Source organism: Ixodes scapularis, unplaced genomic scaffold (assembly GCF_016920785.2).
Source record: "Ixodes scapularis isolate PalLabHiFi unplaced genomic scaffold, ASM1692078v2 PGA_scaffold5__190_contigs__length_132052651, whole genome shotgun sequence".
In the NCBI taxonomy this organism is placed as follows: Eukaryota; Metazoa; Arthropoda; class Arachnida; order Ixodida; family Ixodidae; genus Ixodes; species Ixodes scapularis.
The window spans coordinates 36170685-36192606 of record NW_024609880.1 but is presented as its reverse complement, the minus strand read 5'-3'; the positions used below and the strand labels follow the sequence as shown (position 1 = coordinate 36192606).

Here is a 21922-nt window from a genome sequence, read left to right as displayed (position 1 = left end):
ATACACGACCGCACGCCGGTACGATGCTCATCCAGATCGAAACGGGCAGGGGTGGGGCTCGAACCCAAGATCCCTGGGTTCTGCAGCGCGAGCTTTCGCTCCACGCGCGTCGAGCTGGGTGTGCGCTTCAGCCCACTCGGCCACCGATCCCCCCAATATACGCTAGTATGGGTCATAAAAGGCAATGAAGATAAATACAACAGCACAATGCCAATCTATTCTGACAGGCGGAGGCAAGCTGGGCTGCTCTTCATTTGTAGTTCAAAGTCAAGTCCGCAGACAGCGCTCGTTGCTGGAAAAAAGTCTACAGTCTACAGTATAACAGACCTTCATTTTGACCAAGATCTTGGTCTGTTGTAAAAGGAGTATGTTGTATGCAGATATGAAGTTGAGTAAATGGTATCTAGAGGAAAACCAACTTAACTTCACAAATCGGTATTTTATATCCAAATGTCTGTTGTAACCAGATCTGTTGTAATGAGCTTAGACTGTATTATTTCCCACCTAACAACCCTTCAAAAAATTGTAGCGTTGCGGAGTTTATTCTAGCACGCTGCCCAATGCTCAGTGACAGAACAAAAAGAGGAGAAAAATAAAGCAGTAAATGGGACCAGTTGACACGCACCATTCTACACACTGTGATATTAGTAGGTCTTATTCATGACCTCTTCAACTCTAGAATAATGACCTATGGTATGCACAAGGCATCCCACCACTTCAAACAAGAAAAATAAATCAATTGATTAGGTCAGACTTAGCAGAATGCATCTACGCTCAGCTCGTTTAATGAGTGTATGATCGTTAGTTTCGCCTTAGATTACTTGCACGTGGACACACACACACACACACATACCTGGATGGAGCAATATATATTTTCCCGCTAAATTTAGTGAGACGATTAGTTTAAAAGTTTTTCACAACAAAAATGCACAAGAGGCCGAAAGCTGCCCTATATAACACTTTCTCAAAAAAAAAACAACTTACTCTGTCTGTCTGGCCGAACATGATCGCAGATCGACCGCACTTGGGGCTCTGTAAGACAGAAAGAATAGGAAACGGATGTGATTGAGAAACACGGTGAAAACTCCTCGCTATGCGCTACGTTAACTCACAACAGCCACGGGCAGTTTCACTCAAACAAGAGTGTTCCAGATCAAGAACCAGCGGTTCGCAATTAGACTGCTCACCGAAGCCCATGTCGAACATGCGGTCTGCTTCGTCCAGGACCAGGAAAGTGACGCGCTCAAGGTTGGTGGCCTTCATCTTGATCAGGTCAATCATGCGCCCCTGGACGGATTGAGGAATGGATTAAGGCCACTCCAGTAGATATAGAGCAACTGAAATGGCACTCTTCAAAGTGGCACCGGTAGCGCAGGGGTAGAGCGTCGGACTACTGAGCGAGAGTTTGTTGGTTTGATTTCCGTCAAGGCACAAACTGATTTTTGCGAAGAAACCCTGCTGTGTTATCATGTTTTTCGTTACAACGTCTCATGGCGCTTTAAACTTAAAAGCTGGCCCAAAAACACATTCTGCATTAAACAACCAAAATCTGCCAAGGCTAGGACTAACACGTGCTTCAGTTAACTGTTTCCTGACCACGGGAAAAGTATCCATTTTCAAGGGATTTGTGCCACCACTTTTATTTTTCGAACTAATTTGTGTATGGAGCAATATGACACATCAAAATGTGGCCAATTAGTTGTTCTTTAATAGAAACAAAGGTTTGTATAACGTGAAAAAAATTTAATAAAATTTTATTTCTTGAAAATACAATGTATGCGCATTAGGCACATAAATGTTGAAACTTCTACAGCTATGTCAAAGTAAACGACAAATAAAAAAAAAAACATTTCAGAATATACAAAATGGGCCCACACCCACGGCTAACTGAAATTGTCTGTTTTTGGTTCGTCGGAGAGTTAACCTCCGAAACACGTGTGCTTTTCAACGAAGGAATGCTATATTGGTGAAACACAGATAGTGCACCTCCCGCCCACAGCAGAATGCTTTCTTCGTAGTAAGGTAGTTAAGTTAGTTGGGCGAGTTGGTAATGATTGAACATGGTTAAAATTGTGCACAAACAGAAAAAAACAGTGGAGAGAAAAGAGAGAAGAGACAAGTGCAAACTTACAACTTGATGTATTGAATACATCAAGTTGTGAGTTTGCGCTTGTCTCTTCTCTGTCCACTGTTCCTCTCTATTTGTGCGCAATTTTAACCATGCTTCCTTTGTTTCTACCTTGGTTTGGTTCTAGCATCGAGTGCAGTTCCTTCATATTTAGCATTTTTGTCCGCCCTGTTGGGTACATAAAATGTGCACACCAGCTCAGGGAAGCATTGGAAATTATAGCAATGCTTATCGACAACCATCTGTTAAGCGAAGCCTATACACCTTTTCCGCGTAGTCGTCGCCATCTTGCGTGTTGCAGCGACAGCCGCGCCGTCTGGTGTACGGTTGTTGTGCGCCCATTTTGGTATGCGGAGAGCAGCGTTGTTCCTAATTCCCGCGTTGTCCCCATTGACCTCGTGCATCGTATCTTCATTGTTTTCCCTTTAGTGAGTTCTTAATTTGTTTGTTATTGAAAGTGTGAATTATTCTTGTGTTCCGGCGTGCTTATTCGCCTTCATGGCGCCCGTTGTTGCGTCAACAGCGCCGAGAGGTTCGTCGCCAGCGTCGCCGGTAATCGAAATCGGAGGCATGTTCACTTTTCCTGAGGACGTTTTCCAGTGTTTACTCTTCGCCTGTTGTTGTTTGTGAAGAATGACAGCCTTCTGCGAATGACTAACGGAAGGTTTCTATGCGCGAGCGAGGGCGACCCTGGGCACAGAAGTATCATCGTTTAATCGTAGAAATACTCACAATCGGAGTTAGCGACGCGGGCCGAACGGTTTGTTATTGGGCACCGTCGAGGTACGATCGCTAGTTACCGGGACATTTCTACTTCGTATGACGACCAGATGCGTCGGAACTATTCAGGAGATGGGGGTGAAAGGGAGGGGGGGGGGGGGGGGGGGGGGGAGAACGGCGACAATTTTGCGCCCTCTTTTCGTATTGTTTCCATTAACGTATTTTAACGGGCGTCGCTACCGAGCAACACACAGAATTGTAGTGCACATCCTCGTAGGAATGAACGGAATGAAAAACAAAACTTGAGTAGCCAATAACAATCATTACAACCAGGGTCTTACATTTGCACCACAAGCTGCAAAATTCGTTCTACATTTGACTTGTCGAGGCCTATTACTGCACTTGTAGATGTCCGTTTCTATACTGCCTATTTGCTTTTTAATGTGCTGATATTGCATCGCTTCCCCGCTGATATCAGCGGGGAAGCGATGCAAAGTGTTTTTGGTGGTATTCACTGAGCCTGCAGGTTCGATTTTGCCAGCTTATTGCGGAGAAGGCGCCGTGTAACCGAGCTTTCGGTTGCACGTCAAAAGATCCCCAGGTGGTCGAAATTAACCCTCAGTCCTCCGCTGGGGCGTGCCAGATGCCCGTCGTAGGTTTGGCACGTAAAACCCCCAAATTTGACTTTTTGATTTTGCCAGGGAGCGCCACCGTCGATCCGCCATCTTCGATGTCGCTATTTGACGTTTAATTGGCTTGTGTATGCGATCGTCAGTTGGTAGTGTGTGCTAATTTCATATCGTTGAAGCAGCTTCGTTGAACAGAATAGGGAAAACAGTTTACCTCGGGGGCGGGCCGTTTTAATTCCCTTGTTGCCGCCGAGTATACCGTGTGTAAAGGCTGAACCGCATGTAAGCAATTCAGCGATCCAGCCACGATACAAGACGAGCGACGGCGACGAGACAAGCGACTACGACCCGCTTCGCTGTCGCTCGGTCACTCGTGCGACGAGGCAAACCGTATATAAAAGCGGAGCAAGCTACCAAGGCTATGAGCGACGATTTCCAGAAATCTAAAAACCGAACGACGCGACGAGCGACCGTGAGAAATCTCCGTCGCTCGTTGCCGACTCCCGTCGCTGTCGCCGTCGCTCGCTAAATCGCTTACATGCGGTTCACCCTTCACTGTCGCTCGTCGCGTAGCTCGGTTTCTAGATTTTTAGAAAACTTATCGCTCATCGCTTTGGTCGTTTGCTTTCGTCGCTTTCATGCTCTTTGCCTCGTCGCGCGAGTGACCGAGCGACAGCGAAGCGGGTCGCCGTCGCTTCTATCGTCGCTCGCCAAATCACTTGCATGCAGTTTTTAAATCGTTCAGGCTAATAAAAAATGCGACGCACTTTTCATTAGCTGCGCACTCGGTGAGCCGCACGGTATGTTTGTGCACAGAACGAACACCGAAGGCACGACGAACGACGCGGAGGCGATGGAGCAACACGGTTACACGGCCGAAGTGCAGAAAATCCGCTAGAGAAAAAAACAATAAGGGAACTAGCAAAACAAAACAAAGAGTAATCACACCGTGCTACAAAAGCCCCAAAGTATAAAATCACAGTTCTTGTAAAAAAGCTACCGCCGTGGGCACGGCGCGCGACACGGAGCGCTGCATGGAGCCGATGGAGCAACGCGGCCGCGGCGGAAAAGTCCGATAGCGACAAAAACGAACTAAATCCCACACAAAAAATATTCCCACGGCGCTTTAAAAGCACCAAAGTCTAAGAATAACCCATAGTTTCGGCCAAAAAGACCCTTTAAAGTTGTAAAATGTTGCTATCCCACGCTGAAAAATCCGGCCAGACTGCACCTGACACCTACGTGGGATAAAAGCAGACCTCGAAGTTGGCGACCGTGGTGGCCGATGCCAGCGCACCTAGCGAGTGACGTCAAGTGAATGTCACCTATACGTTACAGCCGCGTACGCTTTGCGATCTTCTTGTGTTCGGTGCACGATTTGTCGCGCGCTATCTTCCGTTTTCGGAAATTGCTGCTGCAGCCAACGACTGCGCAGTGGCAGCCCGATGACCAAATATGCGCGGACATGATACATCGAAGTATTAACCCACCTTATTACAACTCACTTCGCTGTCAAGGGCGCACCACTTCAGCATCTTGCCAGCCCGCTAGGCCTGCTCCCGCATACCGGAAGTGTTAGAACCGGAAGAACTATTCCCGCTGTGTGCCGAGTCGCCGAGTCGAGGCTACGCACGTTACGCGCTGGGTCGAGATTAGACGGAAAAGGTGTATGCGGAGGGCAAGTTCGTCTGCTCCTTGCGCAGGGGGTAGCGGTGACGTCAGAACGCCGAGCCCTGATTGGCTGATCGAGCCCCCCTATCTGAGCGTCGCCTGCTTCTTTGCAACGTCGTCTGCTCGCAACGTCGTCTGCGTCTGTCTTACGTTTCCTGCGACTTTCGGAAGTGCAGAGGCCAGATTCACGAAACGATCTTACGCCAAAAATGTGTGTAAGACAAAACTTATGAACAAATTCGTATTCACGAAACGAAATTTTCGTAAGTTTTGCGCAGGTTACGGCGAAATCCTACGACAGCTTCGAAGCTGTCTTACGCACTTCTTACGATCAAGTCAGCATGGCCGACAGCGTCGCGGTCGCGACGACCCACGGACGTTTATTTTTCTACGTGAGCTTCTCACGCGTCCTGACTTCAAGCAGCAAAAAAAAAGTAAAAATTACTTGAAACAGAGCACGACGAACAAGAACGCTGGATCCACAGACACCGGGGAAAAGCTCCAACGGCGACGATTCCACCGAACGCGACCAAACGAGCTGGGCAGTTAGGCCTAGCAGGCACTCCGCGACTCGGCGACCGTCTGCCCACGACCGGCTGACGTGCTGAATGGAATATGCCCGCGCGACCCTTGTGAACCCTTCCCGTGTTATACTTTGATCGCTGACCTCAATTTTAGATTAAGAGGTCAATTTCTTCCTCTTGTTACCTCCTTGTTTCCCGAGGCAACGGTGACTCTCGCCGGTGAAAAAGCGGCGAATCTCCGACAGACGCAGGAAAGGTAAAGCAGCCATCGCTTTGACTAGCAGACGTAAAGCAGACGACGTTAACTGCGCCAACCCGCCGGCGCCGTAAAAGAGTGAGGGGTCTCGCCGCACACGAATGGAGGTAAAAAGTATTTGGGAGGGAACTTGCGGACACTAAGCAAACGAACCTCGGCGCCCCGGGACACCTCGCCAGTGAGTCCTTTGACTTCCCTCCTTGATGCGCGTCTGCTAGTTGTTAGACGAAAACAACGTACCGCTCGAGTTATTTCGTCTGCCCTCCCTTAAAGGCCAAGTCGAGTTCGCTCCGAAAGTCGCAGGAAAGGTAAGACAGACGCAGACGATGTTGCGAGCAGACGACGTTGCAAAGGAGCAGACGACGCTCAATAGGGGGTCGCGATCAGCCAATCAGGACTCGGCGTTCTGACGTCACCGCTACTTCCTTTCTCATGCGCAGAAGACGAAAATGAGCCCACTTGCGAGGCGTATAACATCATTTAAAGTTTCCCCAGAGCTCCTGAGGCCTAAAGAATATGCCACAATACAGTTGAATTATGTAAATATTGCCATCTTTGTTACAAAGACTGATGCAAGCAGTTAGGTGCAATTACCGTTCCCAGGACTATTTTTGACAGCCCACCAGCTTGTGATAAAGCTCAAGGCTACGTTGAAATTGAAACTAAAGTTCTTTGGCTATTCACAAGATGGTGGAGAGTAATTCTCCGGACTAAATTCAATTTCTTGACGGTGCTTTGAAACCATCAATCACCGGTGATCTATGGTTTATGAACATGGTCAGGAAAGAGTTAAGAGTGATTAACGGCATACACTGAGTATAAGGTGCGAACATCAAGAACTAAATTCAGAGCATGATCTTAAATCTTATTACGATGGCAAGTTTGTGAGATGAACTTGCAGTTAAAAAAAGGATGCTTCTCCAACCTGAGTGCATCTTTGCTATAACAATTACAGCCAAATGCCTTTATAAAGAATGCCTCTAGTACAAAACGCCTGTCCAACAAACTAAAATAAAAGTCCTGACCAATCTCCTATGCAATGTGTTTCTCCAAATACAACAATGAATTCCTTAACAAATATTTCTGATAAACGAAGCAATTTTGTGGCCCCACGAAGCAAAAATGACCGGTATTATGAATTGTCTTAATGAAAGTAATCGATTTCACGTAAATTGGCACTCTCAAGTGATGCGTGTAGAGAAGAGAAATGCTGCAACAGCGGCGAGAGTTGAAACTGTTGCTGTACTGCCTTCACCGCCATTGCACATTCTTAATGCAGCACATGCGCACTTGCGGTCAATCTCTGCAGGAGGCGTCCGCCATTAAGTTGCACACGCCCCCCATGATTTAAGTCTAACCCTCTCTACAATCTAGGCTCTCTACTAGTCACCATAGTCACATAGTGCCAGAAAAAAGGTTGCACGCCAGCAAATTATTTGGACCCAAAACTGAGTATGTGCGGCATGGTGGCGGCAGAAGCAACGCGATGGGGGCGGAGACGCACCTCTGCCACGCGCTCATGCACACTATTGTTTTGCTCATGCCGTTAAACACACACCCCTCTGCTCCAAAGCGAGTTTTATTTCAACCCTCTGTCCAAGCAATGTGCAGACTCCTTTTCTTATTTTGCATGTACACCAGCACATTTGAACAGACCCGCACGAATCAGTGTATTTTCATCGGCAGTCGCAACTTTTCTATGCTGTCTTGGCATTTGCTCGGCCGATGCGCCAAGCTTCGTCGGGATCCAAGACTCCCAATCTTGCTCGACTGGAGTCCCAAACCGTTCTGCCCTGGAGCGGCAATATGCGCTCAAGGAAACAATCTGCGACTCTACCCGTGATGTTAAAATCTGAGCAAAATCGGTAGAGCCACACAAAAAAACACATCCCCTTTTTGTGCTGGACAGATGCGAAAAAGAGCTTGGTCGGCACGGTCGTGCGACTCTGTGCAACAAATACTGCCGCCGAGGCACCAACAATGGAACCCAGTGCAAGCAAAGTTGCGGGAAACAGGGGACTCACGGGAGTGGCTACGACAATCTCGGCCCCTTCTTGCAGAGCCTTGGACTGCTCCCACTTGCTTCCACCTCCAAAGCAGCAGATAGCGCCCACACCATACACCTTACCAAACCGCTTGGCCTCCAGGTAGATCTGCGTCGAAGCGACGACACTGATACGTCACAAAAGAAGTAGCAGCAATAGGTGGCTAGACTGAGGATGGCTAGGGACAGCACGTCCCTAGCCCCCTCTCAAGCTAGGGACAGCAGGTCTTTAGCCATTACACGAGGTGAGCGGAGGATCTCGTCTATCATTAATTATCACATAGAACCGACGTTGGTGCGCCGTTCGCATTAATAAAAGCTTGCCCAGCGTGTAGTGCTGCAAGACATTCGACAAAACGCACTGATAGCAGAACAAAAGGAATGCACCGGCACCGGGTCCAGCGGGAACGCTGGAAGTGTGGAGAGCTCTCTCGTCCAGCGTGCACTAAAAGTAGCCCACACCGACTGGAAACGTGCAGCTGGCACACATGTCCAATTCGTGATTCGACGAGCGCTGCATCAGTGTTCGATCGGCACGTGCGTTTTCTGTATCCACCTCAAGAGCGAGAACCAGAAACGGTTACAGGCCGGCCATACATAACAAAGTCTATGTTATATGGCTTTCTAAAAAAAAAGATAGAAAAATAAAAGAACCAAAGATGGAATGCAGAAAGTGTGTCCCCACCTGCTGGGCCAATTCCCTCGTTGGAGCAAGGATGAGTCCAATGGGGCCCTCTCCTTCGACCAATTCTCGCTGAAAAGAGGAAGAAAAGAAAGCCGTACTGCTTTAAAACGGCGTGTCATTCGTCATGCCAAAATATGGTCAGCAAGTTGGCATGGGGCGGAACTCGTCCCTCGTTTCGACGTCCGAAAGTATGCAGAGACGGCAAGGGACATAACAAAGGCAGAGACGGCAAGGTACAAAAGCTACAACTGCACGAAACCGTATGCAACACACAGCGCTCGCTCGGTTCGTGACTGAACGTGCTCACTCCATGTTCATCTCCACATTTATCGTGCGACTCATTTATGGAGCTTACGAGAGTGCGCCTAGGTCGCCGATACGAGAACTGCGGGGCAACCCTATCGGACGCCCAGCTTCACGCATGTGCATGTCGCCTTCCGAGGTGCCTCGCCGGAGCGTCGTCGAAGGTGGGGAACTTGGGCTGAAGGTGGGAAACCCGAAGGGCCTCCCCACTGGTCTCTTCCTTTTAGTGACTACAAAACAGATTGTTGTCGGTGGAAGATACGAATGGACACAAATAACTTCCTAAACAAACAAGATTTACATGGGCGTACCAGATGCAAGTTTCATTTACTCCATAGACATACGAAAGGCACGAACGGTCTACGAAGCCGGCGTCAATTTGTAGCGCGCATATGTAACCCGTTATTAAAGAACAATGCAGAGGAAATCAAGGAGACTACTCCCTCCAAGAGCGTGTTCTTATCGCTTCCCGCAGACGGAATAAAAAAGAGTTTAGACGTGTCCGTTCTAAGGCGATGCCGTCCCCCCTTCGAGTGGTCGCAAAGAAACTCAATTGCAGTTGGCTCACGAATTTTTCCGCAGGTACGAGTGGTCCTATTCTCACCTGGTCCATGATGTGCGTCAGCATGGGCCAGATAAAAGCCGCCGTCTTGCCGGAACCGGTCTTGGCGATGCCGATCATGTCTCGGCCACTCATTGCCACAGGAACACCCTGCGAAGCACGCGCACGTATGGGCACTTTGCGCTGAAACCGTTTTCTAAGAGCTCGATCTCGGAGCCTATCCAGGGCACAAAGGCAGGCACGGCGATCACGTGCCAAATGAACAGAATGATATGGCTGTGTGCCTAAAGTAATCTTTTTTCTGCCATGTCGTTAAGTAGATGCACGGGGTGTTTGATTTTAATTTTAACAGATCTGTTAAAAATGCCGCAAAAGGTACACCGACGAGGTCTGTGCAGGGGAGATGTGCGGCTGGGGGGACATAATATAGGGGCTAAGCGTCACAATAATTCAAATGATTAACTATAATTTCTTACTTAACTTAATTAGCGCGAAAAAAAACTATGGTTTCAGTTAGAAACTTGCCAAGCATCATCCAAAACCACTAAATTAGCTATTTCTAGAAAGGCTCAAAGCGCATGGGTAAGCAAACATTCCCACTCGTGCAATAGACACGAGGCTGGCGGCGCAGAAAAGCAGATATTATCACCACGTGCGTTTCCGTACAGCCAGCATTGCGCCTGTTACACGAGTAGTAGCTTCCACGCAGCCCCGCGCTTCCCACGGGCCTCGGGACTTTCTAATATTTAATAATTCAGTGGATTTGAATGACACTCAGCAAGTTGCTAATTGGAATCATATGCTTATTTCCACAACTTCTAAAAAGTGCATTAAAATTTTTTTTATTATTAAATATTCAACTTGTGACAGTGAGGGGCCTGTATTATGTCCTCCTCGCCGTATCCAAAGCTAAGGAAGTAGCATTTTTTAACCGTAGCAATCTCCGATCGCACTGCACTCGGCACCAAAATGGCCTCACCCACAAGAACAACGGGGAAAGAAGTGTCGATACTCCCCGCGCAGCTCATTCGGTGGCTCTAAGCGGAGCATCGCGTCACGTGATGCCACAACGGAAAGTCGCGCCGCGGCGTAACGTGGCGTCACATCACGTGACGCCGCGACTTCACATCGCGTGTCACGAATGCCATGTAAGGACACCACGGTCCGACACCGCAAGCCGGGCGGCACCATGATGCAATGCCACATCGCACAGCGCGACGCACATTGTATGGTCACGTGACCTGCCGCCGAGTCTAGCAGAAAGCTAACACGCTAGACTAGGCTAACGACAGCACGGTGTGGCTGCACACGGCAACACAAATCCAAATTGTGCTTCCGTTGAAACTATTTCTGTGTTAAAAAAGTCGCCCGGATTTGACATTCTGTCAATCGCAAGGTGCGACAGCACTGCCGTGCAGTACCTAATCCACTTCGCTGCTCCCATTCCTATGCAGCAGAGGAGGTGGGCGGAGAGGGGAGTGCTATCCACTCTTGTACACGTTACTCGAAGAAAGTCATTGATTACAACTACAATTGGTTAAAAAGTATTGAATTAGATTGGTCACCTGAAAAGGAAACTCACTGGCCGTCGCTCAAAGAGGTAACCGTCACTTTTCTGATTACTTCAGTTTCAAATCAGGACTTTCATACTGTCCATTATTGATTTAGAATCGCCAAATTATTAGCTACTTACTTATCTCCTTACTCCACAAATGTCGGTAAACCATTCTCCTGTCGGACACTTGGTTCCAGGATTTCCAAGCAGCAAACTCGTACAAACAAAGCGTGCCATTAGAAAAAGGAGGGAAAAATAGCAAAGGCTACAGGTAATTTTAGCACTTCCAAAGGTAATCGATTACTCCCACGACTACTTACTCCAAAAAGTGATCAAAGACAAGTGATTTGATTACTTGTAACGAGCACTGTACAAGCCTGGCGCTAGAAGCTGCTTCCCTCTTCCTCCCTCTCCCACGCTATGACATCTAAACCAACAGCTACGCCCCATCGTCGACACCCTCTCCTGCGGCCTTGCTGCAGCACGATCGACAACAACGCGATCGACACCGGCGCAATCGACACCGGTGCAATCGACACCGGCGCGATCGACACCGGCACGAATGGGCAAGGCCAGTGCGGGGTTCCCACGTGAGGCTGTCGCTTCAAAAGTAGCCGACCTGCGCCTGGATGGGAGATGGCTGGGTGTACTCGGCCTTGCGTATGGCCCTGAGCATGGGCTCGTCAAAGCCCAGGTGGGCAAAGCTGGTCACGGGTTTGGGGGGAAGCGGGCCGGTGACCTTGACCCCCAGGGTGGCCCTCAGGGCATCCACTTCCTCCGGGGATAGGGCTGCAATCTCCTCGTGCTCCTGGTAGAAGTTCTTGGTAAACTCCTTGTAGCTGATGGTAGAGTGGTCGATCGGTGGCAGCGGGTCGATGTACTGCGGGGAACGAGAGTGCAAAGACGTTTTGTTGCCGTCAGCAGCCGAGCAACGTGGGCGGGCAACGGGGCCTCGCCAAGGGCAAAGCATATCTGCCTTGTACCTCGCTACCCAAGACCTTGTGTCTGAGTAAGAACAAACAAACAAAAGCCGTGAGAATTCATGACTAAAACGTTTACCGTAAAATCCCGAAGGGTAGCCCAACTAAACCCGAAAAAAAATTTGGTGAAAACAAGGAGTGGGCTAACTTTCAGTCTGCAATCGAGAAAAGTTTTAAAAAATTATATTTTTAGATATTGTGTCTCTGTCAAACTTTTTATTGTGGCGAGGGGCAATGAAGAAAAGATGACTGCTTCCCAGTCAGCAATGTTCGCTTATATCCCACCATAGCAAACTAGGAAGCATTTATGCCATGGTCATCATTGATCTGAACACTATGATTACTAGGAGTGGGCTATCTTTCGGTGGTTATTCAAGTAACGTTTTTAAAAAGCAACTCCGCTTCATTTTTGTTCGAAAAAACAATGCAGTCCTCTTCAGTAATGCCTAGGAAGACCGCACATGAAATATTATAAATTAGTTCCGTCTAAATGTTTCTTAAACACTCCAGCAAACTTTGCAACTCGTTAAGTTGTCAAAATCGGATGACTTGAGCGGGCGAATTGAGGTGCAACCAACAGTGCAGTCAAGTCTAGGGCGTGGGCATGGCCAATATTGAGCTAAATGTTATCACCACAGCACCCCTTTGTTTGTTTTACTTTTCCAGGCAAGCATAACAAGTGACATCAGCAGCGTTTCTTCTAGGCGCTCAGCGGAGCCCACGTGATTGGCGTAATGCGCCTGCGCAGCGCGCTTCTTGGGAGCCGTCCGGCCCTCCCGCCGTTACCACCGTTTCCCGCGAGACAACCGCCGTCGTCGTCTCACCATCATACCTCGCCAAACCTCACTCATGAGGGCCCTCACTCACCCTCATCTTCACAGGTGAGGTGAGGGTGAGTGAGATCCTGAACCAGGAAAATTAATGAGTGTGAGGGTGAGTGAGGGCCGTGAGTGTGTGAGGGGCATGAGGGGCGTGAGGGCCACGAGTGCGTGAGGGGTATGAGGGCCGTGAGGGCAGTGAGGGTGTGAGGGCCATGAGTGCATGAGGGGCGGGAGGGCAGTGAGTGGCGTGAGGGCTATGAGTGCGTGAGGGGTACGAGGGCCATGAGTGTGTGAGGGGTGTGAGGGCGGTGAGTGGCGTGAGGGGTGTGAGGGCGGTGAGTGTGTGAGGGGTGTGAGGGCGGTGAGTGGCGTGAGGGGTGTGAGGGCGGTGAGTGTGTGAGGGGTGTGAGGGACATGAGTACATTAGGGGCGTGAGGGCGATGAGTGCGTGGGGCCACCCTCAGATGGAGCAACTTTCTCAGCAACTTTGGTGTTGGTGGCAGGTTGTTCCCTAGCTTTCCCTAGATCGACACGAATTGCTGAGATCGGGTTCGGCTCGAAACAAGCGAGCAACTCAGAGCAATTCGAAGACGTTTGAAGCGGCTGCATCCAATAGGGGACGCGATATTTTCACGTGATACCTCGTGCCGGCGATGATGACAACAAAAGACTTAGTTCTGGTTTGAAATTGATTGTTTCTGGAAATAAACTGTTTCAGAAAGATGCATTAGTATTCTCAATGAGATTTAAATGCATACAAACACGTTTATAGCACGTAAGAGTGTGTTTAGATAGTGCAAGAAAAATAAAATTTCATGATGATGGCAAATTGCAGCAATTGTTTGCTGCGTGTGAACGCGGGCGGCACGTGTTGCTGGAGTTGCGACGTCAAGTTTCTGGGCGAACTTGCCCCATCTGAAGCAAGCCTGAGTGGCATGAGGGTCACGAGTGCCTAAGGCACGTGAGGGGTATGAGTGCGTGAGGGCGGCGAGTGCTTGAGGGGCATGAGGGCTACGAGTGCGTGAGGGTGTGAGGGCCATGAGTGAGTGAGGGGCGTGATGACGGTGAGTGGTGTGAGGGCCGTGAGGGCAGTGAGCGGCGTGGGGGCGTGAGGGCCGTGAGGTTCAGTGAGGTTGAGTAAAGGGCTGAAGGTGAGTGTGACTGTGAGGATAAGGGTGAATGAGAGCTGAAGGTGAGTGTAGCTGTGAGGGTGACGGTGAGTGAGGGGCTTAAGTGAGCGTGGTTGTGAGGGTGAGTGAGGGCGATCTAAAATGCCGACCTCTGCTCACCATTAGTGATTATTGTCTCTCGGAGTTTCGTTCACACTACAGACACTACGTGTGCAGACGTCATCGAATGTCGCAGAGGCCAAAACGTGGTGAGGAGTGCGGTGCAGACAACACTTGCATCCGGCACACGCCCGCCCGTTGTTGCGTAGAGGTTCACGTGACATCTCATACCACGTGCAAGCAATGTTCTTGGTGGCCCGAGGCCAACGTTGCCAGATGCAGCCAAAGTTTCAGTTTTGATCTTTGTCAATCTTTAGAATTGAACAATTGCCCTTAAAAAAAAAGTTTTTCTCGAGTTGCAATATGAAAGTTTAGGTCAGAAATTTGCCATGCTGTGTGTCGGATTTGTAATATGTAGAGCTATCGATTATGCTATGTTAATTTAACCTTATGTCAGACATATTGCCCATCGCACTCAAAAACCTATTTTGCTATTGGACCCCAAATTAGCCTTTGGCTATGGGTCCAACCACTGATTGTACAATATTGTGAAATAATGCTATAAAATAAAATAAAATGAATGAAGAAAAAATAAAATTGCCTTTTGTACGCTGCCATTTTTGTCTAGTGAATTGTGGAACGCCTTCTCAGAATGCGTAGTAGTTTTCTTCTGTGGAATACCAGACGCCACACTAGTGCCCATGACCCAGTGACTCGAAAAAGTGTATACAGCAGGTGGCATCTTCAGTACACAAATCAGGTGAGAGGCCTGGCCTCTCACCTGACTTGTGTCAGTGTATACTGAGGATGTCACCTGCATAGGTGTTGAAATGTCTGTCTTTTTGTTTGCTTCTTCGTGTGTTAACCATTAGGTAAAACAAACAAAAAATTTTAATTGAAAAATAAAAAAGTTGCTGGTGCAGCCTGCCCTCTGTTCTGGAGGTGACACAATACGCTTTATACCAGGAGGATGCGAGGCAGAATTCAGTGCAAAGTTTCACCTTTGTACATGAACCCTAAGAGAAATTATAGTTGTTTTTATCAGGAACACACTGACTTTGTTTAGGAAAACTATTGTTAGAAAACTAATGTAATGCCCAACGTTTTTCTTCACAATATCTGCAGCAGAATACCTGGAGAGTGCAACTGTGAAAATGGAACTTCCAAAAAGTGATGTATTTTATGCTAACGCCGCGGTGAAAAATCAAATAAAATTTTTGCCTTTTATGTCGGCGACAAAATCTTTACATCTTTTATAAAAGACACCCACGAAGTCAAAAACAATTCCACAGTTGCATTGCCCATAAAAATCCAGTCAGGAAAAACAATGAGTGGGTCTTTTCTTTGGTCCCATTACCAATCAATAGTTTCCTAAAATGAAATTTATGCCAAAAAGTGGAACGGAGAAAAATGCCTTCAAAGTGCTCCAACCGCTACCTTTATTTTAGCATCGGTGGACTGAAAATAATTAATAAAAAGTAACTATTCAGTGTTAACTCATGCACCTTTCTCGGAATACTCTCTAGATGTTGGTGGATGTAAATAAGGCAAGATCAACTTTTTATGTTTAAGTTTTTTTTTCTGGGTAATGTCCCCCTTTTAATGACAGCCGAGGAACACCCTCCTGGTCTTTGTACAGATGCAATAAAGAAGTGCAGGTGCACATAGCCCTGGAAAAGAACAAGTGCATTCTAGGGCGCTGAATTTGAAAGGGGAGTGCACTTTAGCGTGGGGCAGAGATGGCCAAGGAAATTCGGTAAGCCGTAAAATTTGAAAAACCATGCTTCGTAATAAAGTTTCATATCGTAAGATAACTATGGTTTCTGCTTCAAATGTTGCAATATAAAACCTAAAAAACACAATACGTCGTTGCGATTAGATGGCTCGAAAGGACACGAGCCTATGGCCTGTTGCCACGCGCAAACTGCAGGTCAGGCTCCGGCCTACCCCCTTTGAGCTCCCAAGAGAGAATGGCATCGCCGTGCCACTTGGTTCGAATCCGTCGGCTTCCCGACGTCCACCAAAGAGAGCGCCGTCAGTCGGCACCTTTTTGTTCCAAGACTGGTGCCAATGAAACAAAGTTCTCCCTAATCTCCAACAGACTTCAGCAGAGGACCGTCGGCCTGACTCCTGTTGCCGTTAAGGTAAGTTTCTCGAGTGGTAACTCACAGCCCTCTCGGGGCAATGCTGAACCCACCTTGGACTTGACGGGTGCAATCGGATTGCCGTCCTCGTCGTACTCCAGCTCGAGGTCGCTGTCGTCCTTGTCGGCTCCGGCGTTTGGATTCTCCTCCACGTAGCGGTAGTAGGATTCTTCGTCGTCCTCGTTCTCGATGTCGTCCCGAACGCCCCTGAGAACGGGGTTAGGGTGCGTCAGTACGACAATAGTGACAAACTATTCCGTTCCATGCGACTTTTTATGGTTAAGGGGCAATATGAAGCGGCTTAGTACCGCATTTTCAGTCTATAATTCGCACCCCCCCATAAATGGGAGGTATCACAAAAAAAAGTGGGTACTTAAGTCACACTTACACATTTGTACAGTCGGCACCGGGAAACTGCATTGAGAAGACTACGTATGTGTATTGTGATTGCGATACATGCAGGAGCCAGTTTCAATTTTCTCGTTGACGAATCGAACGAGAAATATGATCCCCGCAGCGAATTTGCATGGCTGAGATTCATATTCTAAGAAAACAAATGCACACGAGTCGAACCGTCGTATAAGAACTTTGACAGACATTTTGTAAGAAAACCGCGACTTAGGGTAAAGTCCTGCGAGAGTGTCCACACAAAATTAGGATAAATGCTGAAAAATATGGGGAAAACCATCCTTAAAATGCGCCAGCAAAATTTTATAAAAAATTAGAAAAACACTTGCTATAAACCACATGCAATGGAAACCGATACCACAGATCGCAAGCAGGGCAAATTTGTGTTCCACAGTGTAATAAAGACAGGGGAATTCACCACAAACTCCCGTGTCACCGGTACGATTACCGCAGACCCAGAAGATTTGCACTTCACAGTGCGATAAACACATGACAAACCCGTGACAAACTCAGGGGGACACGGGAACCGATATTGCATGTGCAGGTCGTGGACACAAAACGAGGGAACCCTTTACCAACTCACATGTTAAGGGAACAAATACCACAAACTGTGGATGCAAAAGATCCACGATTCACGGTGCAATAAACACGCAAGAAACCGCTACAAACTCGCGTATCATAAAAGCAGATATTGCACCCAAATGGAGGACGAAAAACGCGGATACCCGCTACAAACTATGGATCGGGACCGCACCTTATGCAGTTGATGTGATTGCCATCAGACATTACGTGATATTCAATGGGAAAGTGGGCGTTATTTCAGAATTTTTATGTTATGGATAATCAGCCAAAAGAGGAAATGGGCAATCTCGCGGGGGAGGACGTTGATATGAAATTTTACGGTATACACTGGAAAACGAGGTATTTGAGAAAGCAAACACTCGATAGCTGTTCATTTTGACATGCTACAAACGGCAACCGATATTGCACATTATAAGGGCTGGCTTCATGCCAATAGTGAATGCAAGCTAAGGGTGACACAGAGTTCTATAGAGCTGGCATTTGCTGCAAAAGATATTCTGAGAGATCATGTGTGGCCTGCAGAACTGAGTTTTCTATGCCCAAGCTCAGACCCTCTTTCTTTTTCCATACTGAGAAGGAATAAACAACTTCCTTGACAATTTAAGAAAAAAAAAAAAGAGTCCAGTGGTAGGAAAAACAATAGCCAAACACACTTACTTCACTTCTTTGATCTTTGTTTCCTTGACTGGAGATTTTCCTTTCTTTGTGCCATGCTTTCCGTTGTCCTTCTGCAGCTTTTTCTGAAAGGTGATAATGATAATAATGAGTTCATTTCCCACCCTAGTTTGATGGTTTCAATCAAGGGAAAAAGCTGCAGTGAACAGTTTGTTCAATTCTTAACCACCTACAGGACACAAAAACAACAACACAGCAAAAAACACAGGAAATTTAGAAACAATTTTTACATAAATTATGGCTATCACAAATTTTGTGACACAAGTTCCAGACAACCCTTTAAACCTGAGGGCGTGATTATCACTAACGATGTATTCAAAAGTTAAAATTAAAAAGTAGATAAAAAAAACAAAAACAATGGATGCTCGTAAAAAAACGAAAAAAGGCAGCTGAACTTTTCCCACAAGCAGTGCGACTAAAATCAAATTTCTTACACATGTATATAGTTAAAAACAAACAAGAATGAAGCAAACAGTGATGCGATTGGTGGGAATCATTTTGGAGCGCCTTTTGGAGCAGAAAAACCTTCGAAGCACAGGCCCACACTTCATTTTCCTCCATGCCACTGCAAATATTATGCCAATATTCGTGTGTTGGCCTGTTGAACTGAAAGGCAATGACAACTTTGCCTTCCCACCTTTGTAAAAACTTTCGTTAGCATCAGTTGCACGGCAGGCTTGATTTCCTCGAACACAGAACATGCTGCTTAGTTGTGCATAGATGATAAAACCATGGTAACAAGATGCCGATTAATGAATGACAGTATGAACTGCAGTGCATAGACAGTTGCGCCACCTCTAGGTCGAACTCGAGGCCATTACGGTTAGTAGAGACGCTGTGAAATACATATTCTATTATATTCCTTTCCTCCTATTTCTCAGAACATTAGTATCGACCAATGATAAAAATATATTTTTTTTATATGTTCGAGCCCATCTTGGCACCACTCAATCTTAGCAAAAAAAAAAGGATTTGGACGAGAGATGTAGACTTTCCTTCACGGTGCAATTTGACACAAATGGCACAGTATTTCCACCATTGCGCATACCGTCAAATGTAAAACAACTCACCGCTCCTAACAGTAGCTGTCAAGATTTTCTCTTAGGTAGGACCCTTAATTCACGCGTTCGCTTTCCTACATACTTTAAATGACTACAAGGCTGCAATGTGCGAGATCGAGTAAATAAAGAGTGGATATGCACAAAAGTGTGTGTCACTATGTGCCATAAAGGCTATCGCTGTCCCTTTCGGGGGGCTCACTGCCGAAGCCACGCACCTCGATGTTGGCCATATAGGCGTCGAGAGGGTCCTCGTCACTGGACGAGGCATCCGAGCAGTCCTTTCTCTGCTGTTCGTCCCAGGTGGGGCTTCCAGGGGCCGGGATGTACGCCAGCTGCCCCACCCTGTGGTCCTCTTCGTCCTGCTCAAAGTACCTGCCCCACGAGAGAAACGGGAATGCTAAGTACACAGGTGGACAGATAAGAGCTAGCGGTGCTGTCCACGGTGTAAGAAACGCACTTAGGCGACGACACTCGATTAAACAAAGTGTCCAGATAACGTTTGGCAAAAACAGGTCCCCTCGTTTTGGTGCCATCTACCAACACGTAAGAAAAGTGCAAGGGGCAGGCTTCCTGGCTACTCCAAAAGTACTTTCATTGTACATTTTGTGCCACTTAGGGATGAGTAGCCCAAATTTTGGTGCATAAAGCACATAAAGCAAACCCGAAACCTACACATATTAAACAAACCATTACCAGGGAGTGCAAATGGTTCCGGTAATCAATTATTGGATTCGATTTTGCCTTCGGTATGGCTGTCGTGTTCAACGGTGCTCACGGAACTTGGATCTGACATCTTCGCGGCAGCTGTTATTTACAGGTCAGGTAAAAGCGAGCGAGTTGAAAAGGAATACTTAGAATCGTAAGAATAAAACGCGGAGGACAAGCGCAGCACGACGACGTTCTTTAAAAGAACGTCATTATCCTGTGCTTGTCCTCCGCGTTTTATTCTTTCAATTTTAAGTGTTATATACAGCATGCGTAGAACGAAAAGTCGGGTAGTGTGAAACGAATGCATGCATCCGGAAACTTGACAGTGCACTCGGGTCCATCCAATAAAAAACGAACTCTCCTGCGAAACACAGAACGCTGGCGTTTCGAGCGAGCCAGCGATCGGAGTACGCTTACTCTTCCTCGGTCTTGGGCCTCTTGCGGAGGTTGCCATAATTGATGTCCAGCGCGTTCTGGGTGATGGTGCTCAGGCCAGTGTAGCCCCTCTTGTTGACCACGGGTAGAACGGGCACCGGAGCACTTTCGGGCAAGGCGCTCTGACCGAGCTGAACGTCGGGTTTCTTCTGAGAAACGGCGAAGCTCCCGAAGCCGAAGCCTCTCGGTCGGCCTTCGCCCCCCTTGTGGAACATGGTAATCCTTCTACGTACGAAATAAAAGAAAAAGTTCCGGTGTAAGATTTCGTGGAGGAATCGGGCCTACCGGCTGGCTGTACTGCCCAGCCTCTCTGGTTTTAATATAAATTAGAGCAAAAGACAAATAAGCAGCAATTCACTCGCCAAGCCAAGCACCCGGTTCACAATGCCCCCGGTTATTGGTAAGTATAGAGTGAACGTGCCGGTAGTTGGACATTTCAGTGAGGATTACGGATAAAGACTAAGTTTACTTACTAGTCCCTGACGTTTCTTTACATTCTGTTCAGGCGGACTAGAGGTACGATCGCAGAGCCAACTGAGCCAAACCAGAGCCAAACAAAAGTGGACAAGATGAACTCTCTTTTGGGTCGCGATGGCCGTGGGGTTTGGAGTAAACAACGAGCTCGCAAAGCTTTGCGTTTACGAAGAAAAAAAATCATGATTTGCGTTTAATTAGATATCAGTTGTAAACATATAAATAGGTAAAATAAAAGAATTTAGGATTTATAAAAGCGACTAAAGGTGTCAAAGTATTTTTGCTGACTGGAGGCATTTGGAGGTTTTTAAACACGTTTGAACAGCTTGATGGCAACACGGGCGAAAGTTTGTGGCGCGAAGTATGAAGTGGAGAAATAGAATATTTTTTGTCTCGCAGCTTAGCAGGGGGTCTACGCAAGATGGCGAGACGAAGGGACCGGGGGTCCGGGACATCGACGCCTGCTGCGAGTGGTCAGCGGCGTGGCGCTGACCAATCGCAGCAGGGGGCGATGTCTCTGTCCTTTCGTCCCGCCTCGTCCCGCTGTCTTGCATAGCCTAAAGTCACTTGATAGGCATAGCCCCCCAGTGCTCCCCAAAATCTGCTGCGATCGATCAAAAATATAAAATATCCTGTCGCGACTCCCCCCCCCCCCCCCCCCCCCTCCCCGCCCTCCTCCCGGGTTTTCACGATGAAACAACTGCCGCCGAAAAAGTCTTAAACATCTGCAGTGTGCACGCGAAGGATATCTTTGGCAGGCTTGGAGTCACAGTGCTTCTTTCACGAGCACTGAGAGGCTGCAAGCCTGCCAAAAGTAGAGGCGGATCCAAGGGGGGCGGGGGGGGGGGGGGTGCGATGGAGGCGCCCCCCACCCCCCAAACATGGGCGTATTAATTAACCGGGGTGGGGGGTAAGGGGGCGCTTGCCCTACCCTCCAGTTCTCAGAGGGGGGGAGGGCAAGGCATGTGCTTTACCCCCCCCCCCCCCCTCCCCCGCTGAAACAGCCGCCATGGCGCACTGGGCAGGGCAAACACTGGCTGGCGGCGCCCAAGGGGTACCAAGGGCCCCGTCTTGGGTAAGTTACTTTAAAAAAGTAACTCGTTACAGTTACAGTTACTTAAAAAAAAAGTAGCGAAGTTACCGTTACAGTTACCGTAACAAAAGAGTAACTCGTTACAGTTACAGTTACTTTTAAGAAGTAACGACGTTACTTTTCAGTTACTTTTCTATAAAACAAAAAAATAGGAAAAACTAGAAAACGCCCCTCACCAAGTTTTATTGCATAAAATTAAACAGTACGCTTTTTACTTCATATTGTAACTTAGCAG

At 47.7% G+C, this 21922-nt stretch overlaps 1 protein-coding gene across 2 annotated transcripts in view; it reads right to left on the bottom strand.

The window, feature by feature from the left end:
* LOC115330199 (ATP-dependent RNA helicase DDX42) overlaps positions 1–20731 on the bottom strand; it is a 43313-nt gene extending 22582 nt beyond the window's left edge. The window contains exons 1-11 of one of the 2 annotated variants that reach the window (XM_029991920.3): positions 20594–20731; positions 20103–20345; positions 19193–19349; positions 17899–17981; positions 16305–16458; positions 11697–11957; positions 9565–9672; positions 8658–8726; positions 7953–8081; positions 1188–1287; positions 985–1032 (exon numbers count right to left, since the gene is read on the bottom strand). In XM_029991920.3, the coding sequence (XP_029847780.1) occupies positions 985–1032; positions 1188–1287; positions 7953–8081; positions 8658–8726; positions 9565–9672; positions 11697–11957; positions 16305–16458; positions 17899–17981; positions 19193–19349; positions 20103–20335 (1342 nt within the window). In that variant the 5' untranslated portion in view covers positions 20336–20345; positions 20594–20731. The remainder of the gene's footprint in view (positions 1–984; positions 1033–1187; positions 1288–7952; positions 8082–8657; positions 8727–9564; positions 9673–11696; positions 11958–16304; positions 16459–17898; positions 17982–19192; positions 19350–20102; positions 20346–20593) is intronic. The other variant, XM_029991928.4, reaches the window with a different exon arrangement.
* Positions 20732–21922: the final 1191 nt, after the last annotated feature.